Source organism: Chenopodium album, chromosome 7, assembly GCF_948465745.1.
Source record: "Chenopodium album chromosome 7, dcCheAlbu1.1, whole genome shotgun sequence".
Lineage (NCBI taxonomy): Eukaryota > Viridiplantae > Streptophyta > Magnoliopsida > Caryophyllales > Amaranthaceae > Chenopodium > Chenopodium album.
The window spans coordinates 63703763-63726944 of record NC_137840.1 but is presented as its reverse complement, the minus strand read 5'-3'; the positions used below and the strand labels follow the sequence as shown (position 1 = coordinate 63726944).

The window sequence follows — 23182 nt, the reverse complement described above, 5'->3', positions numbered from 1 at the left end:
TGTCACACCCCAATACATAAAACACTCAAAACCCTCTTTCCCTTTACAAGATCTTCAAGAATTAATCTAAATAAATATCAATGAATTAAGAGATAAAACTAATATGCTGGACACTCAAGATCTGTCTAGAATTTACTGGACAAACTGAAACCAAACATGACTAGAACTTTAACTTGGAAGTTTGACTTAATTAGCTTCGTGGTGAAGGATGAAACCATGATGCTCGACCACTCAACTTCGTTAACCTCATCCATGAATGAATACATAGGAGCATATATATAGTACACCTAAATTATTCTTTTCGTAAAAGATAAGTTTTATCAAAAGATATGAATAAAATATTTTTTTTTAAAATAAGTTTTTTAAAAAATATATCTTTTTGTTAAGAATATATTTTGTCAATAATAAGATATATTTACCATAAATCATATTTTTATTTTAAACTTATATTTTCCAAATATACTAGCTTATCTTTTAACAAAAATATACTTACCATAAAATCAGATATTATTTAAAACTTATTTTAGCTTAAAATACTTTCCAAAAATAACTTATCTTTTTCTAAAAGAGATTTATTAGAAAATAAATATCTTTATTTTGTAAAACCAAATTTCTAAAAGATATGCACGTATTAGGTAAATATATATACATTAAAACCGGCCTTTAAAGACGTGCAGACTAGTTCCTGATAAGTTAGTAACTCTAATTTCATTGACTATCAGGAGCTCACCTTGGTTTTATAGACTTGTTCCAGACTGACTTTTATGTCCAACATATATACTTACATGAATCCTAGAGAGATATACTTCAATTTCTCCGTCTTCATGTTGTTTCTCTAAAACTCTTGTTCTGGAATCTTGTAGTATTGATATATTCTAGATCTTGAGGCAACATTCCACTTCTGGAACCGTAGACCAAGTTCCTAACTGGAACTTGTTGTCACTCTTGTTCATTCCTTATTGGAACTAGCATACTAGGTTCCTTATGAAACTTGTTGTCACTTGCACTCTTGGTAGGGAAGACCTCATGAGCCTAATAGGGAACATGATCCGGTTCTCGTGGGAAAGCCTTCTTTAGTTTCATTCATTCTCTCATGATCCTCTTGAAGTTTTCTAAGTTCCAACCTATTGACTTCACCTAAGTCCGTTCCTGTCTTCTTATAAACACTTAGAGAACATTAGAGTACTTACCATTAACTTCAAACAAACTTCAAGTGAGAGAACTAATCAAACTTAAAGCAACATAAATACTCCTACACATATAGAACTCATGTATGCATAGAGTACTTATCTCATGAAGCTAACATGTGAAAACACCTACTTACATATATATAGTTACCTTCATGGTTCCTTTGCCATCATCATGCTTATCAACCACACTCATCATTGTTCTTGTTCGTTCCTCTATTGCTTATCCTATATTGTTCAAGTTCCTCATATATATACTTGTTAATACTCTGGTTCCTTGTATCTTGTTCCATGCATAACTTGTTCTTTTTATGCACAACTTAACAAACACATTAGATAAATAATCATCATTAGTTTACAATCATCTATCAAAACCTAATTACTCAACAACTAAGACTCTACCACAGTATTTATTTAGTTCCACTAGTATTAGTATTTGTTTTTTAGAGATTGGTATTTTGATCTGAGTAGGATTTAGTTCATCATGTCAAGGGAATGTAGAGGTGATAAAAAATCGGTCCAGGCCGAGACTTAACACAATTTCTCGTGCCCAAACCCGTAAAAAAGTAGCGGGCTTGTCGAGCCAAAACGGTCTTTTCGGGCCGGGTTTGGGCTTTTTTTGGGCTGGATTAGGCGGGGCCAATGTTTATCACCTCTAAGGGAATGGTAGCATATTTCTTGATCACGTGCTACCCCTTGTTACAACATATGTCCACCTCCTGCCATTATTACTTGTCATTGAGATAAAAAGTGTGATATTTAAATAGATTTTTCTTTTATTACACCATCCGGAAAACAAAAAATTACATAATGGAAAAAAATGCGTTTTATGTGCAGCTAGTCACACTATGTGGACGGATAAAACAACCCACTTTAACACTGATCAAGTAATCTTAATATTGAACGAGTAACCCTTGTAATACTGATCGAGTAACTCTTAATATTGAACGAATAACCCTTATGAAATAACTCCTTTAACACTCACGAAGTAATCCTCAAAATTACCGGCAACATGGTGAGATCATCCACGTATAAAAGTTTGTGATGGGATAAAGGGTTATTAACCCATCATTGTTGCTACAATCGATAAAGGTAAAATTGTTAGTTATGGAAGATGAATTACGAGTAACTAATTCAGATTGCGGCTACACTATAAGCTACTCCCTCTGTTTCGTAATAATCACAACACTAAGTATTGCACAAAGTTATAGGAAAACTGTAGGATGGAGACCAAATTATGAATTTTATAGTATAAAATATAGTTCGTGAAGATATATTTAATTGTTATTAAGAGTTAAAAATAATTATAAAAAAAGTAGTGTAAGTAGAGTTGTTACGGGAGAGAAATAATAAAATAGTAGTGGGTTCCTAACAAATAAGGAAGCTTTACAATTATTATCAGACGGATGTAAATAAAAAGTTTTGCAATAATACAAAATAAAGGGAGTATATTTATTATTATGTTATTTTTAGCTTTTATGCTCCTTTTCCCATGGCTATCTATATTTTAAATTCTTCTAACTACGATTGTATTGATCAATTCTAATTCACATATTCCTCGGATAACTATATTGTGTCTTTCGTAAATATATGCAAATTAGGGAGAAGAGAGAATAGAATAGAATGGGTTGATTATTATTAATCAATAGGTAGAGTATTTATACAACACTTACGAACATAAGATAGGTAACAATAATATTTCTAAAAGATATACTACCATAATCATAAACCCTAAAGATATATTCTCTTAAATGATATCTACGGAAAATATATCACACATATATTTTCCGATATTTCATATGTCTAACACCATCCCGCAATCGTAACGGCAGTAACACGAACGTTGCGATTGGAATTCTTCTTTGTTGAAGTCGAGATGCACTCTCTGGTTATGTCGCCTTCATTTTTTTTTCTTCAATGATGAGAACGTATCTTTTCGAACTCATCTGTCATCAATCAAACAGGAACGCCATTCTTCTCGAATCTGTAAATATAAAAATTTTTGGTTTTTCTAGAGCAAAACTGAGTTCCAAGCAAATATTGGTTTTTCAGAGTAAACCACACTCAAATCTTTTATTGGTCTTTCAGACTAAACCACACTCAAATCTCTTGGTCTTTCAGAGTAAACCACACCTAGATCTCTTGGTCTTTCAGAGTAAACCACACTCAAATCTTTTATTGGTTTTGCAGAGTAAACCACACTCATATCCAAAGGAGCAAAATCATGCTCGAATCAACTCACAACCTTGTCTCACGACAAAAGGAGAACCAAATATAACTTGTCTCACGACACAAGAGAGCCCGTTTTTTTTTAAATAAAAAATAAAATTGCGTCAAGCATAACTGACAGGGTAAAGTCGTATCCCCTAATCAAAAATAATTACCTAATTCACTAACTAAAGTAGATAGGGAAGTAGGGTCGATCTCCACAGGGAAACAAGTCTTTTTACTCCTAATTAAATATTATACTCTAAATTATTTAAGTAACTAATATTAAAAGTTGAATATGAAACTAAACTAAAAAGAAGAGGAAAAGGGAGAAAATAATATATAAAAGGATCTAGGGCATAGGTTCACCAATAAATAATACTCCGGGGCAAAATAGGGTAATCAATCATTGACATTGCATAAATAACATGATTAACAGGCTCTCGCAATTTATTAACCAACATAGACCTAACAGGCTCTCACAATTTACCAGATCTAAGTTCTTATTGAAAATAGCCTTTAATATCAAATTAACATCTGCTCGATTCATCAATTTAATATTGCTAGACTTTTACAAGTCGCAACTGGAAAACATTAAAACAATCCAATAAGAAATAATCATGCACTACCAACAATCAATAATAGTCAATCATCAATGCATCAATTAACCAGATTGTAAAGGGCTCTCGCTACTTATTACAATCACACAATTAATTTATCGGTATTAAATCTCATCTCTCGAATCTTGACTTAACTATTTATAAATTAAATTGCCTATTGAAACTAGACCTAAACATTAATTCTCATCTCTCGATTCTTGAATCAATATTGTCAAACTCATGCATAAAAGATAGGCCTAACCTAGTCACAGAGCATTAAATCAATCAATAGGAAATTAATCTAGCATTGATAATCAACAACAATAATTTACCCCTTCATATTATTTATTAGATCCCCATAAACCCTAGAAATTAAACTACTCACACATAATTAAATATAAACTAAGAAAAACAATAAAATAAATCATGATCAAAGGAATAAAATAAATAACTAAGATTAAGGGAAAAGAAATCGTCACCAAAATAAATCTGGAATTAATCAAAGAAATAATAACAAAGGATTAGAGAGAGAGTTTAGAGAGAGAAGTCTAAGTAGATAGAGAAAAACTATGAGAAAGGATTAAGAGAAGAAGAAGAAGAAGTCCTAAAATCGTATTACGGAGGAGTATTTATACTCCGTACAAGAATCCTTAACTAAAACAAATTAAAACGACGTTAATCGTCCCTTAAAAATACACGCGCCCGATCGGGCGAGGCACCGCCCGATCGGGCGCGCCTTTTTATCTCTAATAGCTAATCTCGCGCGCCGGCCGGGCGCTTCACCGGGCGCTCCTCCCGCCCGGCCGGGCGCGCCTCCGGGCGCCAGCCTTTTTGGTCGGGCGGATCATTTGGGCCACTATTTGGACTTCGATTGGGCTCCAATTCTTCGGGCCAATCTGGGTTTCCTCTTTGGGTCTTGAATACTCGGTCTAAATGCCTCGATATCACCTCTACCGAGCCTTTAATCACCGGTTCGATGTCTCTAACCGGCCTTGGGCTATAAACTCTGGTCGTGCTTTTCCAATGCTCGTGATTGCTCCTAAATATCTCGGGAAAATACTCCAAAAGCATAAATCCCTGCAAAAGTCAACCAAATCTACGAAAACACTAGAAAACACCAATTAGTAATAAAAGTGGCTCTAAAGAGCCAAAAACACTACTAATTACGACCAAGGTACGGGGGTAAAATACTATATAAAATAGGTACATCAAACTCCCCCAAGCCAAACCTTTGCTTGTCCCTAAGCAAAGATCTCATCAATGAATCAATAAATATGCTTCACCCCAATAAGTAAAAATCAAGCACAAACGATCCAGGATAAATCAAATAAACACGCTTCAGAGTCAACCAATCAAATCCATCCAATTACCTTTCTTCCCTAACAATTGTCAAACATAGCAAACCACAAGAGCATATAGAATTCAAGACTAGTGCTCACACACTCGACTCTCATTTATTGGGCGAGTAAAAGATGTACTCGATCGCTCTCCAACCACCCCTTTAATGTGAACAATGCCCTCCCAACTCACACTCTCATGTGTATAAAACAATGAACGCTCAATCCTACTAGTCGACTCGAAATATGCCAAGTCATATCTTGCATTGAAAAACAACACTTTCACATTTATACAATTCTATGCACAAAGGTCAGAAGGTCTTTAAAGCTTGTAAAGTAAGGCTAGGGTAAAGGGTAGGATAAATTTGGAAATACGTGAGAGAAAAGCTATGCTTAAAGGAGCCAATCCTAATAAAACCCATGATCAAAAATAAATAATGATCAACATCTCCTACATAACCAACTCTAACATCAACCAAATATACTCCAATCATAATAAATAAACCCAACTCTTACAATTTCACTCATAAGATATAATAATGGAGTAATAGAGTGAATAAACAAACTTAATTTTCCAAACTTGAAATTTTTCTATTGAGGCTCAAAAATTTTCTTTGATCAACCTCCAAATAGAACATTTGAACATTTTTTTCTATTGAAGTTCACTTATTTTTCACATTTGTTTTTTTTCTTGAACTTCTCTCTTTTTTTTTTCTTCATAACATCATGCTTTATTTTTTTCAAGAAAATATAACTCTCAAACTCATAAAAAATAAACATGAATAACAACAAAACAACTTCTCAAAGTCTCACCCAAATTGTGCAAATAAATAGCACACTACAAACTCCCTCACCTCACTCACTAATAGCTCCCCCAAGCCAAGCTTGGGACTAGTAACCAATGGGGCAAAATAGGCTTGTAATATGGCTAACAAACAACAAAAAGTCAAGGCATCAACATGGGTAGCAAGAAGGGAACAAATGTATCTACAATATCTGGAGGTTACCTAAAAGAACAAAGGCCTTCGTCCTCCCCAATGTGCATAATAACGAATCATATAAACATTACTTATAGTTGCAAACCAATACTCAAATTCATTGACATACCAGGAAAAATAGAACTATCACACATTTCCTAACCAAATCAACTAGTCAAGCACTATATTCACAAGTAGTTGGACAAAATTGACGCATGTAAAGAATTCAAGGCAATCAAACATCATATCATGATCAACTAATCCACAATGCCTATCATCAATTACCAAGGATCAAAACAAATTTCTCAATTTAGGGGCACAGGGAAGCATAATTTATAATTCATTGGATCGTTTTTTTTGAATTTTTTTAATTTTTCAATTTTTTTTTTTATATATAAATAAAGCAATAAAGCTAACCTAGAAAGCGAAAAATATAACCTAAGAAAACACACCATAAATAAAAGAAAATAGAAAGAGAAAAATACCAAACCAAAATCTCCCCCAATCCAGAATCAGACAATGTCCTCATTGGCCCAGAAACTAGCCCAGCATAGCTAGTCCTCATCATCCTCGTCAATCGAGCCGAAGCCCGCACCTCCACTGCCACCTACACCACCTGCACCAGAAGAGCTACCACCAAAATAGTTAGCGTGAAAACTCCCCCCCCCCCCCCGCCGGTCCCCCGAAAGGAATGTCCTGGCCGTACCCGAAAAAGGAAGAATAGTTAGAGTAAATACCACGGGCAGTGGGATCCCTACCGTATCCCTGGGGTGGAGGCTAAAACCAGTCAGGGTGGATAGCGTCGTCGGGAATGTTGCCCCGACGAGCATAATCATCGTACGTAGGGTAGGGAGCTCTACCCTGGTTCCTCTCTAGGTACCCTAACCTGTGGTCAATAGAGCCCACCATCCTCCTAAGGTCAGTCTGTGCATGCTCAATACGTCCTAGGGCCTGACCTATACTCTTAAAATCCCAAACAGGGTCAGAGTCAACATGAGGGACGGAATGGGACATACGAGGTGGAGAGAAATCCACCTCGGGCTGGGGCTGAGGTGGTGGAACTGGTGGTGGTGGTGCCTGCCCCCTAGCGTTGGCAACTAAAGCATCATAAGTATAAGAAAGTTTCCCTGGGGGAAAGGCGGTCAAGTCTGGACTGGGAAGGGGAAAATAGGCAAAGGTTGCTCGTTCCCAGTCCGAATACACCAAAAGGGTGTCTGCTCGCTATCCGGCCTAACCCACCCCACATCCTCAAAATACCTAGCAGTTATGTAGGTATCTGGTCCACAGTTAGTCAGCTGGTGGGGTCCGTCTACTACAAAACCGACCTTTTTCACCGCTAATTGAGTGATAAGGCCACCTAAACGGATAGGGGACTTGGAAGTGGTGCTGGCCGTGGCATGCCAACTCAGGTGATGAACTATGAACCTGCCTATGTTCAATTTCCCGAACCCGTATACATAGTGTCCTATTATAGCTAGTTCGTTGGTTTGAGCGTTATGAGGCTCGGCCCTACCCAAGAAACACAATCCCACAAACCTTTGCCAGATTTTCGGGACAGGGTGGTGAATGGGTTTGGTACTAGCATGTTGGGGGTCGGGGGCAGGTAAACCAGTCAAAGAAAAATATAAATCACCCATTTTATAATCTTCATGCCACTGGTGAGATAATTCAGAATTCAATTCAAAAATTTTACAAAATTCAACAAAAGTTAAACTAATATTTCTATTATTTAACCTGAAAAATAAATTAGGTCCATTCCTACTACTAACAACATGAAAAGTGGACAAAAATTCACATGTAAGTTCTCGGTATGTAGGATAATGCATGTTAACGAATATTCTCATGCCAATATCATTCAAAAATTGTTTAACATAATCAAACAAACCATATGATTCTAAGGTAGGGCGGTGTAACCACCAAGAAGGGATTACCTCACGACCGACCAAATGCTCCAAACGTTCCTTCTGTTCCCGGCTCACGATCCGGATCGTCGGCCAATACGGCAGCTGCAAGTCAGGGTCATACTCCTCCCTCGAGCTGGAGCTCCTACCAAAAATTGATCTTGCCCTCTTTGAAGCCATGTAGAGAAATGGGTCAAAAATATTTTGAATTAAAACTGAAATTTTTTTGTATGAGAGTGAAGAGGATGAAGAGAGGATCACAAATATATAAAAAGTTTTGAATTTGGATTGGTGATGGAGGAGAAATCTTAGAGAGAAGTCAGAGAAAATTTGAGTTTTAGAGAGAGAAAGTAATGGAGGAAAGAAGAAATGAAGAAAGAAAGAAGAAAGATAGAAGAAGAGACGCGGAACCGTGCTCGCGCCCGGTCGGGCGGTGGGTCGCCCGGTCGGGCGATCTGGAGAATCCCTGGGCTGATTCTCGCCCCCGGTCGGGCGGACTTCGCCCGATCGGGCGAAATAATTTGTCTCATGTTCGCGCCCGATCGGGCGCTTCTCGCCCGGTCGGGCGATCTGGCCACAATTTTCCATCTTGTTCTCGCGCCCGGTCGGGCGCCAATCGCCCGATCGGGCGAAATTTAACCCAGAAATTCTTCACTTCTCGCGCCCGGTCGAGCGAGGCTTGCCTGATCGGGCGGACAAACTAGTCCGTAAACGTCAAAATTTGCGCCCGGTCGGGCGAAATTTCCTATTTTTGAAACCCTGCTCTCGCGCCCGATCGGGCGAGCTTCGCCTGGTCGGGCCCGAGACTAAATCGGGGAGAGCTAATTTCCTTCTATTTTCAAAAAGTTGTCTAACTCTTTTCCTTCAAACCTGTACAAATACTCATAAAACTCATTAAATTCCCTCATCTCTCCTCACATAAGAAAACGAAAAGAAAAACTAGTCTAAAAAAAAAAAAAAAAAAAACATTTAAAATACGGGTTGCCTCCCGCAAAGCGCTGGTTTATCTAGGTCCTGCACGACCTTCTTACCAAGTACAATTCCTAAGACCCTTGGCCTAACGCTTGATCGGGTGGTTTCTCACTCGGTCTAGCGATGTTTGACAAGGGAATAAACGCGTCGTCAATTGTCTATCCCTAGATCAAATACATTTTATACAACCTAAACAAACCTAATACGAGTATAAGGCAAGCATAGGGGTCGAACCACAGAGAACGGTAAACACCACCAAATGTTATCAACAATTAAGCTAGTCCGGAATAGGGGATAAATAAACTAAAGTCTAAAAATGCTAAAAACAAGAAATAAAACATTAAGGGAAATGGTTTAAGTATAGCATTCACTTGAACATAAACAAAGGCATAGAAATTGAATTAATTATGAACTAAACATGCTCGAATATCGAAATTAAGAATCCAATCTAGCCGCCTTCCGGGGTCAATTGGCTTCTCCTAACATAGCCTCTATGTTTCAACATTAGAACCATATACTAGGAGGTACTATTAAATAACAATCGATAATAATGAACCTTAACTAAGTCAACTTCCGTTTCTTGTTACTAAAGATTCACCTTTAATCAACCAACAATGTGCACTTGCAAGAAGATTAAAGAATATCAAGCATATAAAGACTTTAATCACAAATAAATTAATTCTAAACCTTAGAACATGCTCAAGGTCCAACTACACCACAACCATCCCCTTAATGGGGAAATTACTCACTAATCATGATAATAACAAGATTAATCAACAAATAATCAAGAATCAACATGATCAACAAGCAATACCAACAACTAAAATAATAATCAAAATAAACAAATAAAAATAGAGGAGAGAGAGTAAGAAATTGCTCATTAATTGAAGATGAAGGTCTACAAAGGATTAAACAAGCTCCTTCTTCAAAATCCAAGTTCATTAATGAAGAAAACCTCACTTTCTCTCTCTACCAAAGAAGACTAATCCTAACCTAACCTAGAGAGAGAAGCTCTCCTAAAACTAATTAGAGAGTGGAATAGATAGTTATTGAATTCTCCTACAAAACGTTCTAAAAAAGGGACTTATATAGTCCGTACAGAGTCAGCTGAGAAAAGGAGAGGTCCGACCGAACAAATGGGAAGGTTCGGCCGGACTACAGGGTAGGTTCGGCCGGACCATGGGTAGGTTCGGTCGAACCATGGGTAGGTTCGGCCGAACCATGGGTAGGTTCGGTCGAACCTCCCTGATCCTGGTCTGGTCGAACTCCTGTGGTTCGGCCACTCCTGCAAAACTGCCAATTTTCATCTTGCCCCTGCCTCGAAGTTCGGCCGAACCACTGAGCAGGTTCGACCACACTTTGGTTCGGCCACACCATCAGGAGGTTTGGCCGAACCTCTTCTGAATCATGCTTCCTCTAGCTTCCTTTGAGCTTAGCTTCCTCCTCTTGAAAATCTCGATGGCTCCTACAAAGCATAAGCATGAAAAGCACAATAAGAACAAAGCGAGAAGACTAAGAAAAGGGAGAATAAAGGAGAAAGAAAAGAGAAAGCAAAGCTAAGTAAAAATGCTAAGAAAGAGGGTCACACAAGTGCAAACGAGGGGAGAATCCTTAGAGAAAAAGGACAAAAGACTGGCATAAATGCCACTCATCAAAATAAAGAACGAAATATAACAAATCAAAAGCAAATAAAATACGAAAATAGACTAATTCTAATAAAAACTACGAAAAGAACTAAAACACGACAAAATTACCAAAATAAACAAGAAGCTTTATTAAAGAGAAAACAAGAGAAAGAAATGAAAATAAGATAAAATAAACACGAAAATGACTCTAAAACTACTCCCTAAGAGTGACATAAATGTCACTCATCAATGTTCAGGCTGCGATGCAGCTTCCTGACATAACCTGTGGGACGCCAAGTCGCCTTATCTGGTGGATCCTTTATGACTTGGACTGGAGAATTTTCAATGCTACGCACTAAAAACCCTTCTTTGATCGAATGTTGCTTCAAATTGTCATTGCGTTCAACACTTGCAACTCAATCTGGCGGAACACTTACCGTAGGCTCGATTCGCACAACTTTCTCTATCGGTTCCTATTGTTCATTCTCGAAACCAAGACCAACATTGTAGAGTGCTCTTTCTATTGCATCGAATTCCTTCTGCCATTTGTCTATCTCATCTGAAAGGGATGCAACACAAGATACCGCCTCCAAGGGATCTTTTTCAAGCGCTTGGGGCTTATTAGAATAATTTACAACCACATTAACACTGAAACATTTCTCCTCAGTCATGGAGCTTTTGAGGGTATTATTCAGATTAAAAACCACTTTATCGTTCCCTACAGATAGTGTTAGCTTACCACTTCTAACATCTATGACTGCTCATGCAGTGTTAAGGAATGGTCTACCCAAAATAATTGGGGTTTGCATATCCTCAGCCATATCAAGAACAACAAAATCTACAGGTATATAAAATTTATCTAATCTAACGGGGACATCCTCTAAAACACCTAGGGGGTATTTGAAAGAACGGTCGGCCATTTGCAGAGTTATATTGGTAGCTTTTAATTTTCCCATATTCAACTTAGAACACACAGATAATGGCATGACGCTAACACTAGCACCCAAATCACATAATGCATTATCAATTAGAAGATTACCAATATGACAAGGGATAGAAAAAATACCCGGATCTTTTAATTTAGGTGGAGACTTATTTTGAAGTACGTCACTACACTCTGCAGTGAAAGCTACTGTCTCTACCTCACTAATAGACCTTTTTCTCGTCAAAATTTCTTTCATAAATTTTGCATATGAGGGGATTTGTGTGATCAATTCAGTAAAGGGAACTGTTACCTTCAAATCTTTAACCACCTCCAGGAACTTACCAAACTACTTATCCAAGTTTGTCTTCAATTGACGATTGGGGAAAGGAAGTTTGATATTGGCTTTTGAGCATTCTTCTCTTTGTCTGGAGTAGCCACCTTCTCCGGAGTTTTACCCTGCAATGTAGAATTAGATATATTAGTATTATCCTCTAGCCCTGCAGGGCTAGCAACTACATTGTTTGGTTTAATGGAATCAAGATTAGCATTATTTAATAAAATAGGTTCATCAACTCTGGGCATAGAGGGCCCTTCATAGTTTGAACCACTCCTTAGAGTAATTGCAAATGCTTGATCGGTAGGCCTGGTCGGCTGTGCCGGCAGGGCTCCCTGTTGGTGTGCTTGTAGAGTAGCGGAGAGTTGCGCAATTTGATCATCTACAATTTTATTATGCGCTAGAATTTGATCAATTGTCGCATCTCTGCTCTTCATGTGCTTTTGCATATTGACCAACATTGCTCTAATTTCCCCCAAAGAAGGGTCTGAAGATGAAGGGGGTTGTTGTGGTTGATTTTTCTGGCCAGCATTGGGATGATAGTATTTCTGCTGCTGTTGCTGTGGCACCTGTGGTTCTTGTGGTGGTGGATTTTGAACATTAGTGCTCCGGTAGGAAAGGTATGGATGATTCCGATACCCAGGATTGTAAGTGTTGGAGTATGGGTTATTCTGCCTATAAGCTTGAAAGGCATTAACTTGCTCCACGGAACTCCTGCAATCCTGCTCCCAATGACCTACAATACCACAATTTTCACAGAAGGCCTCATTAGAATTATTATTAATTGCAGGAACATTGGCTACGTTAGCAGTGCTCAGATTATCTAATTTTTGACAAATAGAGGTCAGTTGAGCTTGCAAAAAGGATACAGAGTCGACATTATATTTCCCTCTGTTAGCAAATCCTCTGGGATTCCCATATTGGGAATTGTGTATCGCCATATCTTCAATAACCTGACCTGCATCGTCAACATTAAGATTAATAAATCTCCCACTAGCTGCAGAGTCTAAAATTATTCTGGAGGAATTTCCAATGCCGTTATAAAAGGCTTGGATTAACTGCCATTGTGCTAAATTGTGGTGAGGGCATTCTCTTTGTAAGTCCTTGAACCTCTCCCAAGCCTCATATAAAGACTCATCGGCTTCTTGGGCGAAGTTCTTAATCGCACTCCGTAGTACTGCTGTTCTCTCTGCAGGATAATATTTGTTATAAAAATTCAAAACAAGAGTTTCCCAGTCAGTTATACCAAGTGTAGTTCTATTTAAACCATTAAACCACAATTTAGCTTTTCCAGTTAAAGAAAAGGGAAAGAGAATCTCCCTGATTTGGTCTTGAGTGACCCCGGCTTGCCTTATGGTGTTGCAATATTGACAATAGTCGGCAATGTGAAGATTCGGGTCTTCACCCTTGGCTCCACTGAATTGCTTCCTCTCTATCATCGTTATAAATTGGGGTTTGATTTCGAATTGAACCCCATCAAGAGCCGGAGTAGGGGTGAGATGTGGAAAATCAAGCTTTGGTTGTGAATAATCACTAAGCTTCTTTGGAGCCGTCATCTCTGATTCTGCGCCTGATGATGCCTCTAAATCGCTAGAATCAGTTGGAGGATCGCGGTGATTATTGTTAGTATCACCAGAATCCGCCAGAATTTGCTTGTAGAAGTTCTTCTGTCTATGGAAGGAACGTTCGATCTCAGGATCGAATGGGATGTAACCTGATCTGGAACACCTGGGCATAAACAAAAACTAGAAGCAAATATGAGATTTGTCTCAGAGAACTAACGCTCTCTGAGACAAAAGGGAAATAATCTAGACTACAAAAATAATCAGAAATAAAAAATAAAACCGTTTCCCCGGCAACGGCGCCAAATTTTGACAGGGTAAAGTCGTATCCCCTAATAAAAAATAATTACCTAATTCACTAACTAAAGTAGATAGGGAAGTAGGGTTGATCTCCATAGGGAAACAAGTCTTTCTACTCCTAATTAAATATTATACTCTAAATTATTTCAGTAACCAATATTAAAAGTTGAATATGAAACTAAACTAAAAAGAGTAGGAAAAGGGAGAAAATAATATATAAAAGGATCTAGGGCATAGGTTCACCAATAAATAATACTCCGGGGCAAAATAGGGTAATCAATCATTGACATTGCATAAATAACATGATTAAAAGGCTCTCGCAATTTATTAACCAACATACACCTAACAGGCTCTCGCAATTTACTAGATCTAAGTTCTTATTGAAAATAGCCTTTAATATCAAATTAACATCTGCTCGATTCATCAATTTAATATTGCTATACTTTTACAAGCCGCAATTGTAAAACATTTAAACAATCCAATAAGAAATTATCATGCACTACAACCAATCAATAATAGTCAATCATCAATGCATCAATTAACCAGATTGTAAAGGGCTCTCGCTACTTATTACAATCACACAATTAATTTATCGGTATTAAATCTCATCTCTCGAATCTTGACTTAACCATTTATAAATTAACTTGCCTATTGAAACTAGACCTAAACATTAATTCTCATCTCTCGATTCTTGAATCAATATTGTCAAACTCATGCATAAAAGATAGGCCTAATCTAGTCACAGAGCATTAAATCAATCAATAGGAAATTAATCTAGCATTGATAATCAACAACAATAATTTACCCATTCATATTATTTATTAGATCCCCATAAACCCTAGAAATTAAACTACTCACACATAATTAAATATAAACTAAGCAAAGCAATAAAATAAATCATGATCAAAGGAATAAAATAAATAACTAAGATTAAGGGAAAAGAAATCGTCACCAAAATAAATCTGGAATTAATCAAAGAAATAATAACAAAGGTTTAGAGAGAGAGTTTAGAGAGAGAAGTCTAAGTATAGAGAGAAAAAACTAAGAGAAAGGATTAAGAGAAGAAGAAGAAGAAGTCCTAAAATCGTATTACCGAGGAGTATTTATACTCCGTACAAGAATCCTAAACTAAAACAAATTAAAACGACGTTAATCGTCCCCTAAAAATACACGCACCCGATCGGGCGCGCCTTTTTATCTCTAATAGCTAATCTCGCGCCGGGCGCCAGCCTTTTTGGTCGGGCGGATCATTTGGGCCATTATTTGGACTTCGATTGGGCTCCAATTCTTCGGGCCAATCTGGGTTTCCTCTTTGGGTCTTGAATACTCGGTCCAAATGCCCCGGTATCACCTCTACCGAGCCCTTAATCACCGGTTCGATGTCTCTAACCTGCCCTGGGATATAAACTCTGGTCGTGCTTTTCCAATGCTCGTGATTGCTCCTAAATATCTCGGGAAAATACTCCAAAAGCATAAATCTCTGCAAAAATCAACCAAATCTACGAAAACACTAGAAAACACCAATTAGTAATAAAAGTGGCTCTAAAGAGCCAAAAACACTACTAATTACGACCATGGGACGGGGGTAAAATACTATATAAAATGGATACATCAATAACGCTATGAATTTTGAAACAATATGAGTTGGGCCTGGCAACCCGAACAAGGAGGAGGAGAGTTTGGCCCACAAACAAGGTTTGGGAGCTTCCATACTAAAACCAATTGGCAATTGTAGGAGGTACTTCTCTACCTTATAAAGTGAAATCATCTCTCATCTTTCTCCAATGTGGGACACTCATAAGTGGGCTACAATGGGTTTCAACACTCCCTCTCACTTATGAGTGTCCTTAGAAGTTCAGAGCTAACTGGATAAAGCCAGATCAAATAATCCTTTTAGGGGCTGGACATCCTGTCGAGGTAATTCCTTATCTAGTAGCGATTAAATACCCAGTTTAGAAGAGACCCACAACCTGGGCTCTGATACCATGACAAATGGGGGCACCCCAGTTACTCTTCTTGAGAAACAAGAAGAGTTTCTCTAGTGGCAATTATGTAATAAAAACGCTTTGAGAATTGTAAACAAATAGTATTATAATCTGAATATTTTTTGGTTGGGTTCCACTAACCTAGTGAGGTGGACCATTGTAGACGGTGAAATTAACGTCGTTTGTTCAACATTTGTCAAAGTTATATTTACCCCACCGTAGAAATATCATCATTCAATTTACCAAAAAAAAAAAAAAAAATCATCATTCATATTCTCCGATTTTCAGATCGGAGCAAACCAACAATTACAGATCTGAAAATTGTCTTTCACCTCCACTGACAACACCATCACCTTCCTCTTTCGTCTTTCACCTCCACCGACAACAAACACCAACACCATCTTCATCCTCTTTCGTCAAATCGTCTTCATCGACCACAACCGCCATCATCGGCGGCAAACATAGGCGGCTTCGCCGCCAAAATCAAATTAAAAACCCTATAACAAAGGGTAAAATTTATGGCATGGTCAACCCAAAGGGTAAGGGTGATCGTCCTCCATTGAAGCTTCGCCGCCAAAGCTCGAATTCCTCCATTGAATGGCCGGAATTTTACGAAAAACCCTAAAGAAAATATTGAAATTAAGGTTATGTTTAACCCCTTATGGAAAGGTGTTAGACGCTTGTGAGCTTTCCCTCCTCCATTGAAACTCCTACATACGAAGTCTGATCACCGCCGCAAACAGCATCGCTTTGGGTTGTCCAAGTTTTATGAACAGAGATGGAGGAGGTAACTCTCAAGGGGGTAAAAATTACAAGTTAAAACACTGAACATTCCGTCAAAATTGAGACTTAACAACTTTTATCAATGAAAATATGCAGTCATACGAAAATGTCAGTTATACCCTCATATCCCAGCAAAAACGGACCAAATTACCCTCATGAGAAACGCTCCTTGTTTCTCAAGAAGAGAAACTGGGAATTACCCATGACAAATTAGGGAGAAGAGAGAATAGAATAGAATGGGTTGATTATTATTCATCAACATGTAGAGTATTTATACAAAACCTACGAACATAAGATAGGTAACAATATTCCTAAAAGATATACTACCATAATCATAAATCCTAAAGATATATTCTCTTAAATGATATCTACAGAAAATATATCACACATATATTTTCCGATATTTCATATGTCTAACAATACAAAATCTCCATTGCAGATTTGCATCTGTTTGCCAATGAGATATTAATTGGATTTTGCAGATATTAAATATTGCGTGGGAGTTGATGATTTAAGGGGGTTCTTCCTTTTTATCTATAACAAAAAAATAAAAAATAAAAAAGGTGCAACAATTGACAATTTTTGTAAAAGATTATCGTAAAATTCCAATTGAAAACGTAAGAAAAGAGATAACTAGAGGGAGTATAAGTTTATGCATTTAATTTGAATATGATGTACTACTGATTTGGCAATGTATTCATACGACCTCGAAAAATGCAGTTGTAGGTTCAATCGCTTTGATGCTCTACTGTGTTGGGCAATGTTGGTGGTGCAAAACAAAAAGAAGAAGAAAGGAAACGAAGCTCCGAAAGAAATACTTCAAGGGAAGATTAAAAGAACAAAGGATAAACCAAGAAGAAGCTGAGAAAACAAAACTCTTTACAGAGAATAAGTTAAAGAAAGCAACTGACAACTTCAATGAAAATCGCATAATTGGTAAAGGGGGACAGGGTACGGTGTATAAAGGAATGCTAAGTGACGGGAAACTAATCGCTGTCAAAACATCAATCTCATTGAATGAAAGCCATTGGAAGGAGTTCATAAATGAGGTAATTATACTCTCACAAGTCAACCATAGAAATGTAGTTAAGTTGCTTGGATGTTGCTTGGAAACTAAAACTTTGCATTTAGTTTATGAGTTTATCCCCAATGGCACTCTTTCGCAACTCATTCATAGTCCTAATGAAGAGTTTCGAGTAACATGGGAGGTTCGACTAAGACTTGCATCTGAAGTTGCTGGAGCTATTGCTTATCTACATTCATCTTCTTCAGTTCCTATTTATCATAGAGACATTAAATCATGTAATATACTCTTGGATCACAAGTACACGGCCAAAGTTTGTGATTTTGGAATTTCGAGATCAATTAGTATGGATCAAACTCACTTAACAACTTGTGTACGTGGGACATTTGGCTATCTTGATCCTCAATACTTTCGAACAAGACAATTCACTGAAAAGAGTGATGTTTATAGTTTTGGAGTGGTTCTAGTTGAAATTTTAACAGGACAGAAGCCAATTTGTGTGACTTTAGACTATGCAACGAGTTTGGTGACGCAATTTGTTGAAACAGAGGATTCTGCTTTATATGAAATGTTGGATCCTATAATCTTAGACAATAGCAATATGACAGAAGACATAATGGTAGTTGCAAGTCTAGCAAAGCGTTGTTTGCACCCTGAAGGAGCTTTAAGGCCAACAATGATGCAAGTCTCCATGGAGATAGCGTGTTTGAGCAAAAAGGTACATGCTAAAGGTGCTGCTTCATCAGAAGGATACACATCAGATCTCAGCCAGGAGTTCTTTTCTTAAAAAAACCCACTTAGCTCTATCAGGGTGTAGTGTAAGTCTGTAATATTATAACTTTGTATTAGATGTGGAGTTGTTCTTTGGAATCATTGAGTTGGAGACACCCCCTTAGACGAACCATGAGCCTTTGAATTCATGAATGCTTTGTAAGATATTTTTGCTCTATAATTTGTCCGACATTTATCACACTTTGATATGCTTGTATTTCAAAATGAGGGAAGCTTAAACATTGTAAAAATTGTAATAATTTGAATGTACGTATACTGAAAGGCAAAAAGGGAACAAGACTGGTTTTTACTTCATTAAACTTAAATCATTTAATTGGTTGATTAATCTAAAACCTACTCAGACTAGCAAAAAAGCACAACTACAAGAAAGTACTATGCACTAATTCCCGGCCCATTACAAAATGCATAAACTAATAAAAGAAGCTTTTTGAATCTTAAACTACTTTGCCTTACCATAATACGGATGGAGTATTCGAGAAAAAATTATCATAATTTCGTAATCATAATTTAACTGTTTTTACATACTTGATTAATAAATTCAAAATTTTGACTGTTGTTACAAAAATATCTATACTAATCGATACTAATATATTAAAAGGCGTTACTAAGAACGTCTATTTGCCACATATACCACACCACGTCATCTACTTCATCTCTCATTATGCCACATCATCATTATTCAATCAACCTTAATCATTATGTCACATCACCCAATATTGCTTCTTATAAAAATATGATGATAACTTGATAAGAGGATTCAAACACCCTACCTCTTGTAATAAGAAAAATCTAAGACACTCATCGACAATGTTATAAGCATGAAAATAAATGTATATATAAATATCAAATATATATAATCACAAGAAATAAATAAATAAAGTATTAACCCGGTGCAATGCCCGAGCTACGCACTAGTTGTATATGTGTAGACACCCATTTGTGTCTCCCCAAAACCAAACCCAGTGATGAGTATCTTTCACGTCGAATCATAATCGAATGAAGTGAAAGTGTGAAAAGTTTAGTGTTGCGGAAAGTTTTAATTTCTTTTCTCTTCTCTTTGTTTTTGAAAACTTATTTTAAGAGAACAGCCAATCCAGTTTGGTTGGTCCATGATATGGGTCAAATGGTAGTGTAGTTGGATAGGGCTTGAAAAGAACTTTCCAACGATATATTATAAGTCCAATTCAGATGAATATTGAAGAAGTTATGGCCAATTTACTAAACTGGGCCCGGTTTGAGCCTTATATGCGGCCCAATGATCTAGGGGAGGGCCTAATATAGATTTATCATTCCTAATGCAATTAGGATTGGTTTTAGTCTTCTAGATTCTCCTAGAAGGTTCTTTACATTCCTAATTCAATTAGCATTGATAAATTGACTTTTGTTGACTTTTCAGAGTTTTAATTAAAATCAAAGAGCATTTTTGAGGAAAAATACGATTTTATCCTCCTGTAAGGCAATTTTTAATCTGATTTTAAGAAAACGCGTAAATTTCAAGATCAGCGCCAAACGCCAGCTGTAGCGCCTGGCGCTACGCTTGGCGCCTGGCGTTAGCATTGGTGCTTGGCGCTAATGTTGGCGTCTGGCGCCAATAGCCAGCGTTTGCGCTAATTCAATTTTTTGTGCGCCAGACTCTGTTTTGATATTTTATCTTTTTGGCTGATTTTTCTATAAATAACGTATTAAAAACTCCGTTTTCGATAACCAGTTTTCATCAACAATCATCAATTCTCTCTCATTCCCTTCAATAATCATCCACCAACTCTCATCAAGATTCTCTTGATTACTCTCTCTCTCTCTTTTCTAAACTAGCCTTTTACATACACAAAATTCCGCATTCATTAGATCTAGAAACACCTAGCCATATTCGAAGTTGTCTTCGCCCTAGACGTGAAAGGTTTAATTTCTGAGGTTTTGGTCCCAAATCTCTATTTCCATTATTTAATTTAGTTGTTTTGTTTATTATTTTCTTTGAAGTTACTAACGTGTGTATTTTGTTATTAGAAAGAGGTACGAGGCATCAAAGTAAGTACTTTAATGGTTTTAATTGATATTATGATGTAGAAATCATGTTTAGGTTGTTATGATTCCTAGTATCACGTCTAGGGTGATTTTAATGCTATATATGATCGTTACGATGCCTTTTATTTTCTTCCTAATATTTATTCATGTTAGTATCATGTTAGGGTTAAAGCTTTGATTTTTATTGTTTAGTGAAATGCTAGGGTTTGTTATTAATCTTGTTAGTATCATGCCTAGGGTCTTGCTATTATTATGCTTTAACTTTATTATGATTATTTTTATGATTTATGATTATAATTGTTATGATGATTATTTTTAATTATAATTTGTTATTATCTTGATTATGATTTATTATTATGTTGCTTGATTATATTTTTTGTTATTGCTTGATCACACCTTTTATGCATGTTTAAAGGGAATTGGTACTTGTAATCACACTTAATAAGATAATTAATAATCTTGTTTACGGTTAATTTGATTATAATTCAAGTGATCGCCAATAATAGATTTATTTGTGCATTAATATTTAACCAACATAGATAACCAGATTTAGGATTAACCTATTGATTGCATGTTAGTCAGAAAGCGCACATGAATACGATCAGAATAAAGTAGAGGCCTATTATTAGGGCAGGTTCAATCTCTTTTAGGTTGGATTTGTACCTTCATCCCTGAACCCTTATTTGGTTCAAGACCTTATGGAGTTGACGATCTCTTGGATCGTTAAGGGGTGTAACCTTCACCTCGTGAACGGTTTACAAGTTCCTAAAAAACTTGTTGGCGACTCTTTTGCTCTATCTTCTTCCCTTTTGGACGTCGCCGTACTTTAGTGTATGATCACAGTGGGGTTCAAGATAGGGGATTAACGCTTGAAATATTCCCTACAATATGAAAGCCAGTTTATTTCTATTTGGATTCATCCTCACACTTTTAAAAATTGATCTCTGGCTTGGAAATTGTTATATCAGAAATAATTTCAATCTTTAAGGATTTGTAAATAATTTCGTAATGAAAACTATGTGAACATAGATCAAGAGCTTCCAATATAGCAAGCAATATTTTCCAATCATCGCGTGATCATTTAATGGATGAGGCAAATAAGATGAGATCTTATACCTTAGTCTTTCTAAAATCATTGTGACTTCTTTCATTGTTGGCCTTTCCAGTCCCTTATGGTTCAAGCATTGTTTGGCAAGATTGGCAAATTCCACGATATCCTTTTTCTTGCCATCATTTATGATCATAGGGTCAACTATGTCAAACAAAGTAGAATCCTTCATTGATGAGAAAAAATACATCACCAAACTTAATTCTTCATCATCTTCGGTATCTTCTTCTATATCTACTAGTATTGGTGTACGGATTGGTTTTGCTCCCATCAATAGCTCAACAAAAATCACTCCAAAGCTATAAACATCACTCTTTTCAGAATACTGGCTCGAATAGCAATATTTAGGATCCAAATAACCAAACGTCCCTTGAACACAAGTTGTCAAATAAGTTTGTTCCACTGAAACTGCTCTAGAAATCACTAATAAAATTCGGCCGTTTTGCGACCGTTTTTCTACGACCGTCATGAAAACAGTCGCAAAATATGTTATTTGCGACCGTTTTTAAGGCGGTCGCAAATTTGCAACCGTTTTTGGGTTATAAAACGGTCGCAAAGGTATTTAAATATATTTTTAAAATAAAATACATGTGAAAAATAATTCAAAATTAAATTAATTTTGTTACGACCATTAGTGGCAGTCGCAAAACGTAACAATTACAATCGTTTCTCAAACGGTCACAAAATTACGACCGCTATACCGGTCACAAAATGCAACAATCGCAAAATTACGACCTCTCATACCGGTCGCAAAAGAGTTTTTTTTAACCTAAAAAAACGATATAAAAGAGGTCTCCTAACCCTAATCAGTTGATAGTCGCACTCTTTCTTTCCTCTTCTATTCTCACGCCTATCGCTCTCCTCTCTCTCATTTTCCTATTCTCCTCTTCTTCTCTTTCCTCTTCTCCTTTTCCTGTTCTCTTTCCTCTTCTCCCATTCACTTTCCTCTTCTCCTTCTCCTTTTAAAGAGTCCGGTGATGGAGAGTTTGGTGTTGGCAAGTTCGGTGATGGTGTAAACAAGTTAAATTAACGGTTTTTAAGGTCGAATTCGACCATGAAAATTCTAGATCAAGACTTTTCATGGTCGAATTTGGCCTTAATAAACCAAATTTGAGGTAAAATTTGAAGTTTGAGGTATGTTTTCGTGTTTTTGGTTTAATTTTTTTCGTTTTTCGTTGATTTTTGTTTCTGTTTAGGTTTAATTTTGTTTTTTTGTGTTGGTTTCTGGGTTTGATTTTTGGGTACTTTTTGGATAATTTGTGGTTTAATTTTCATTATTTTTTTGGGTTTGATATTCGAAGTGAAATTGTTTGAATTTTGTTACTTTTGAATTTGATTTTTGATAATTTTAGTTGGTTTAATTTTGCTTGATTTTCATGTTTGATTTTTTGTTAATTTGGTTTACGGGCTTTAATTTTATGGTGGCTGATTTGGGTTTTTGTGGGAAAGGTTGTGAATTCGAGGTGGGCTGGAGTTTTCGTGGTGGCTGGAGTTTGCGACCGCCAACCGGTCGTATTAATATTTTTTGTGACCAAAAGAAT

At 36.7% G+C, this 23182-nt stretch overlaps 1 protein-coding gene and 1 non-coding gene across 2 annotated transcripts in view; both read left to right on the top strand.

Annotated features, from left to right (window-relative positions):
• Window positions 1-18629, top strand: part of LOC145639154 (wall-associated receptor kinase-like 2) — a 48613-nt gene extending 29984 nt beyond the window's left edge. Inside the window, exon 3 of the mRNA XM_081690323.1 lies at window positions 17416-18629. Within this exon, the coding sequence (XP_081546449.1) occupies window positions 17416-18506 (1091 nt within the window). The 3' untranslated portion in view covers window positions 18507-18629. The remainder of the gene's footprint in view (window positions 1-17415) is intronic.
• LOC145641214 (small nucleolar RNA R71) lies at window positions 13137-13243 on the top strand. The gene has a single exon (XR_014115274.1). It is a non-coding gene; the product is annotated as a small nucleolar RNA R71 (small nucleolar RNA).
• Window positions 18630-23182: the final 4553 nt, after the last annotated feature.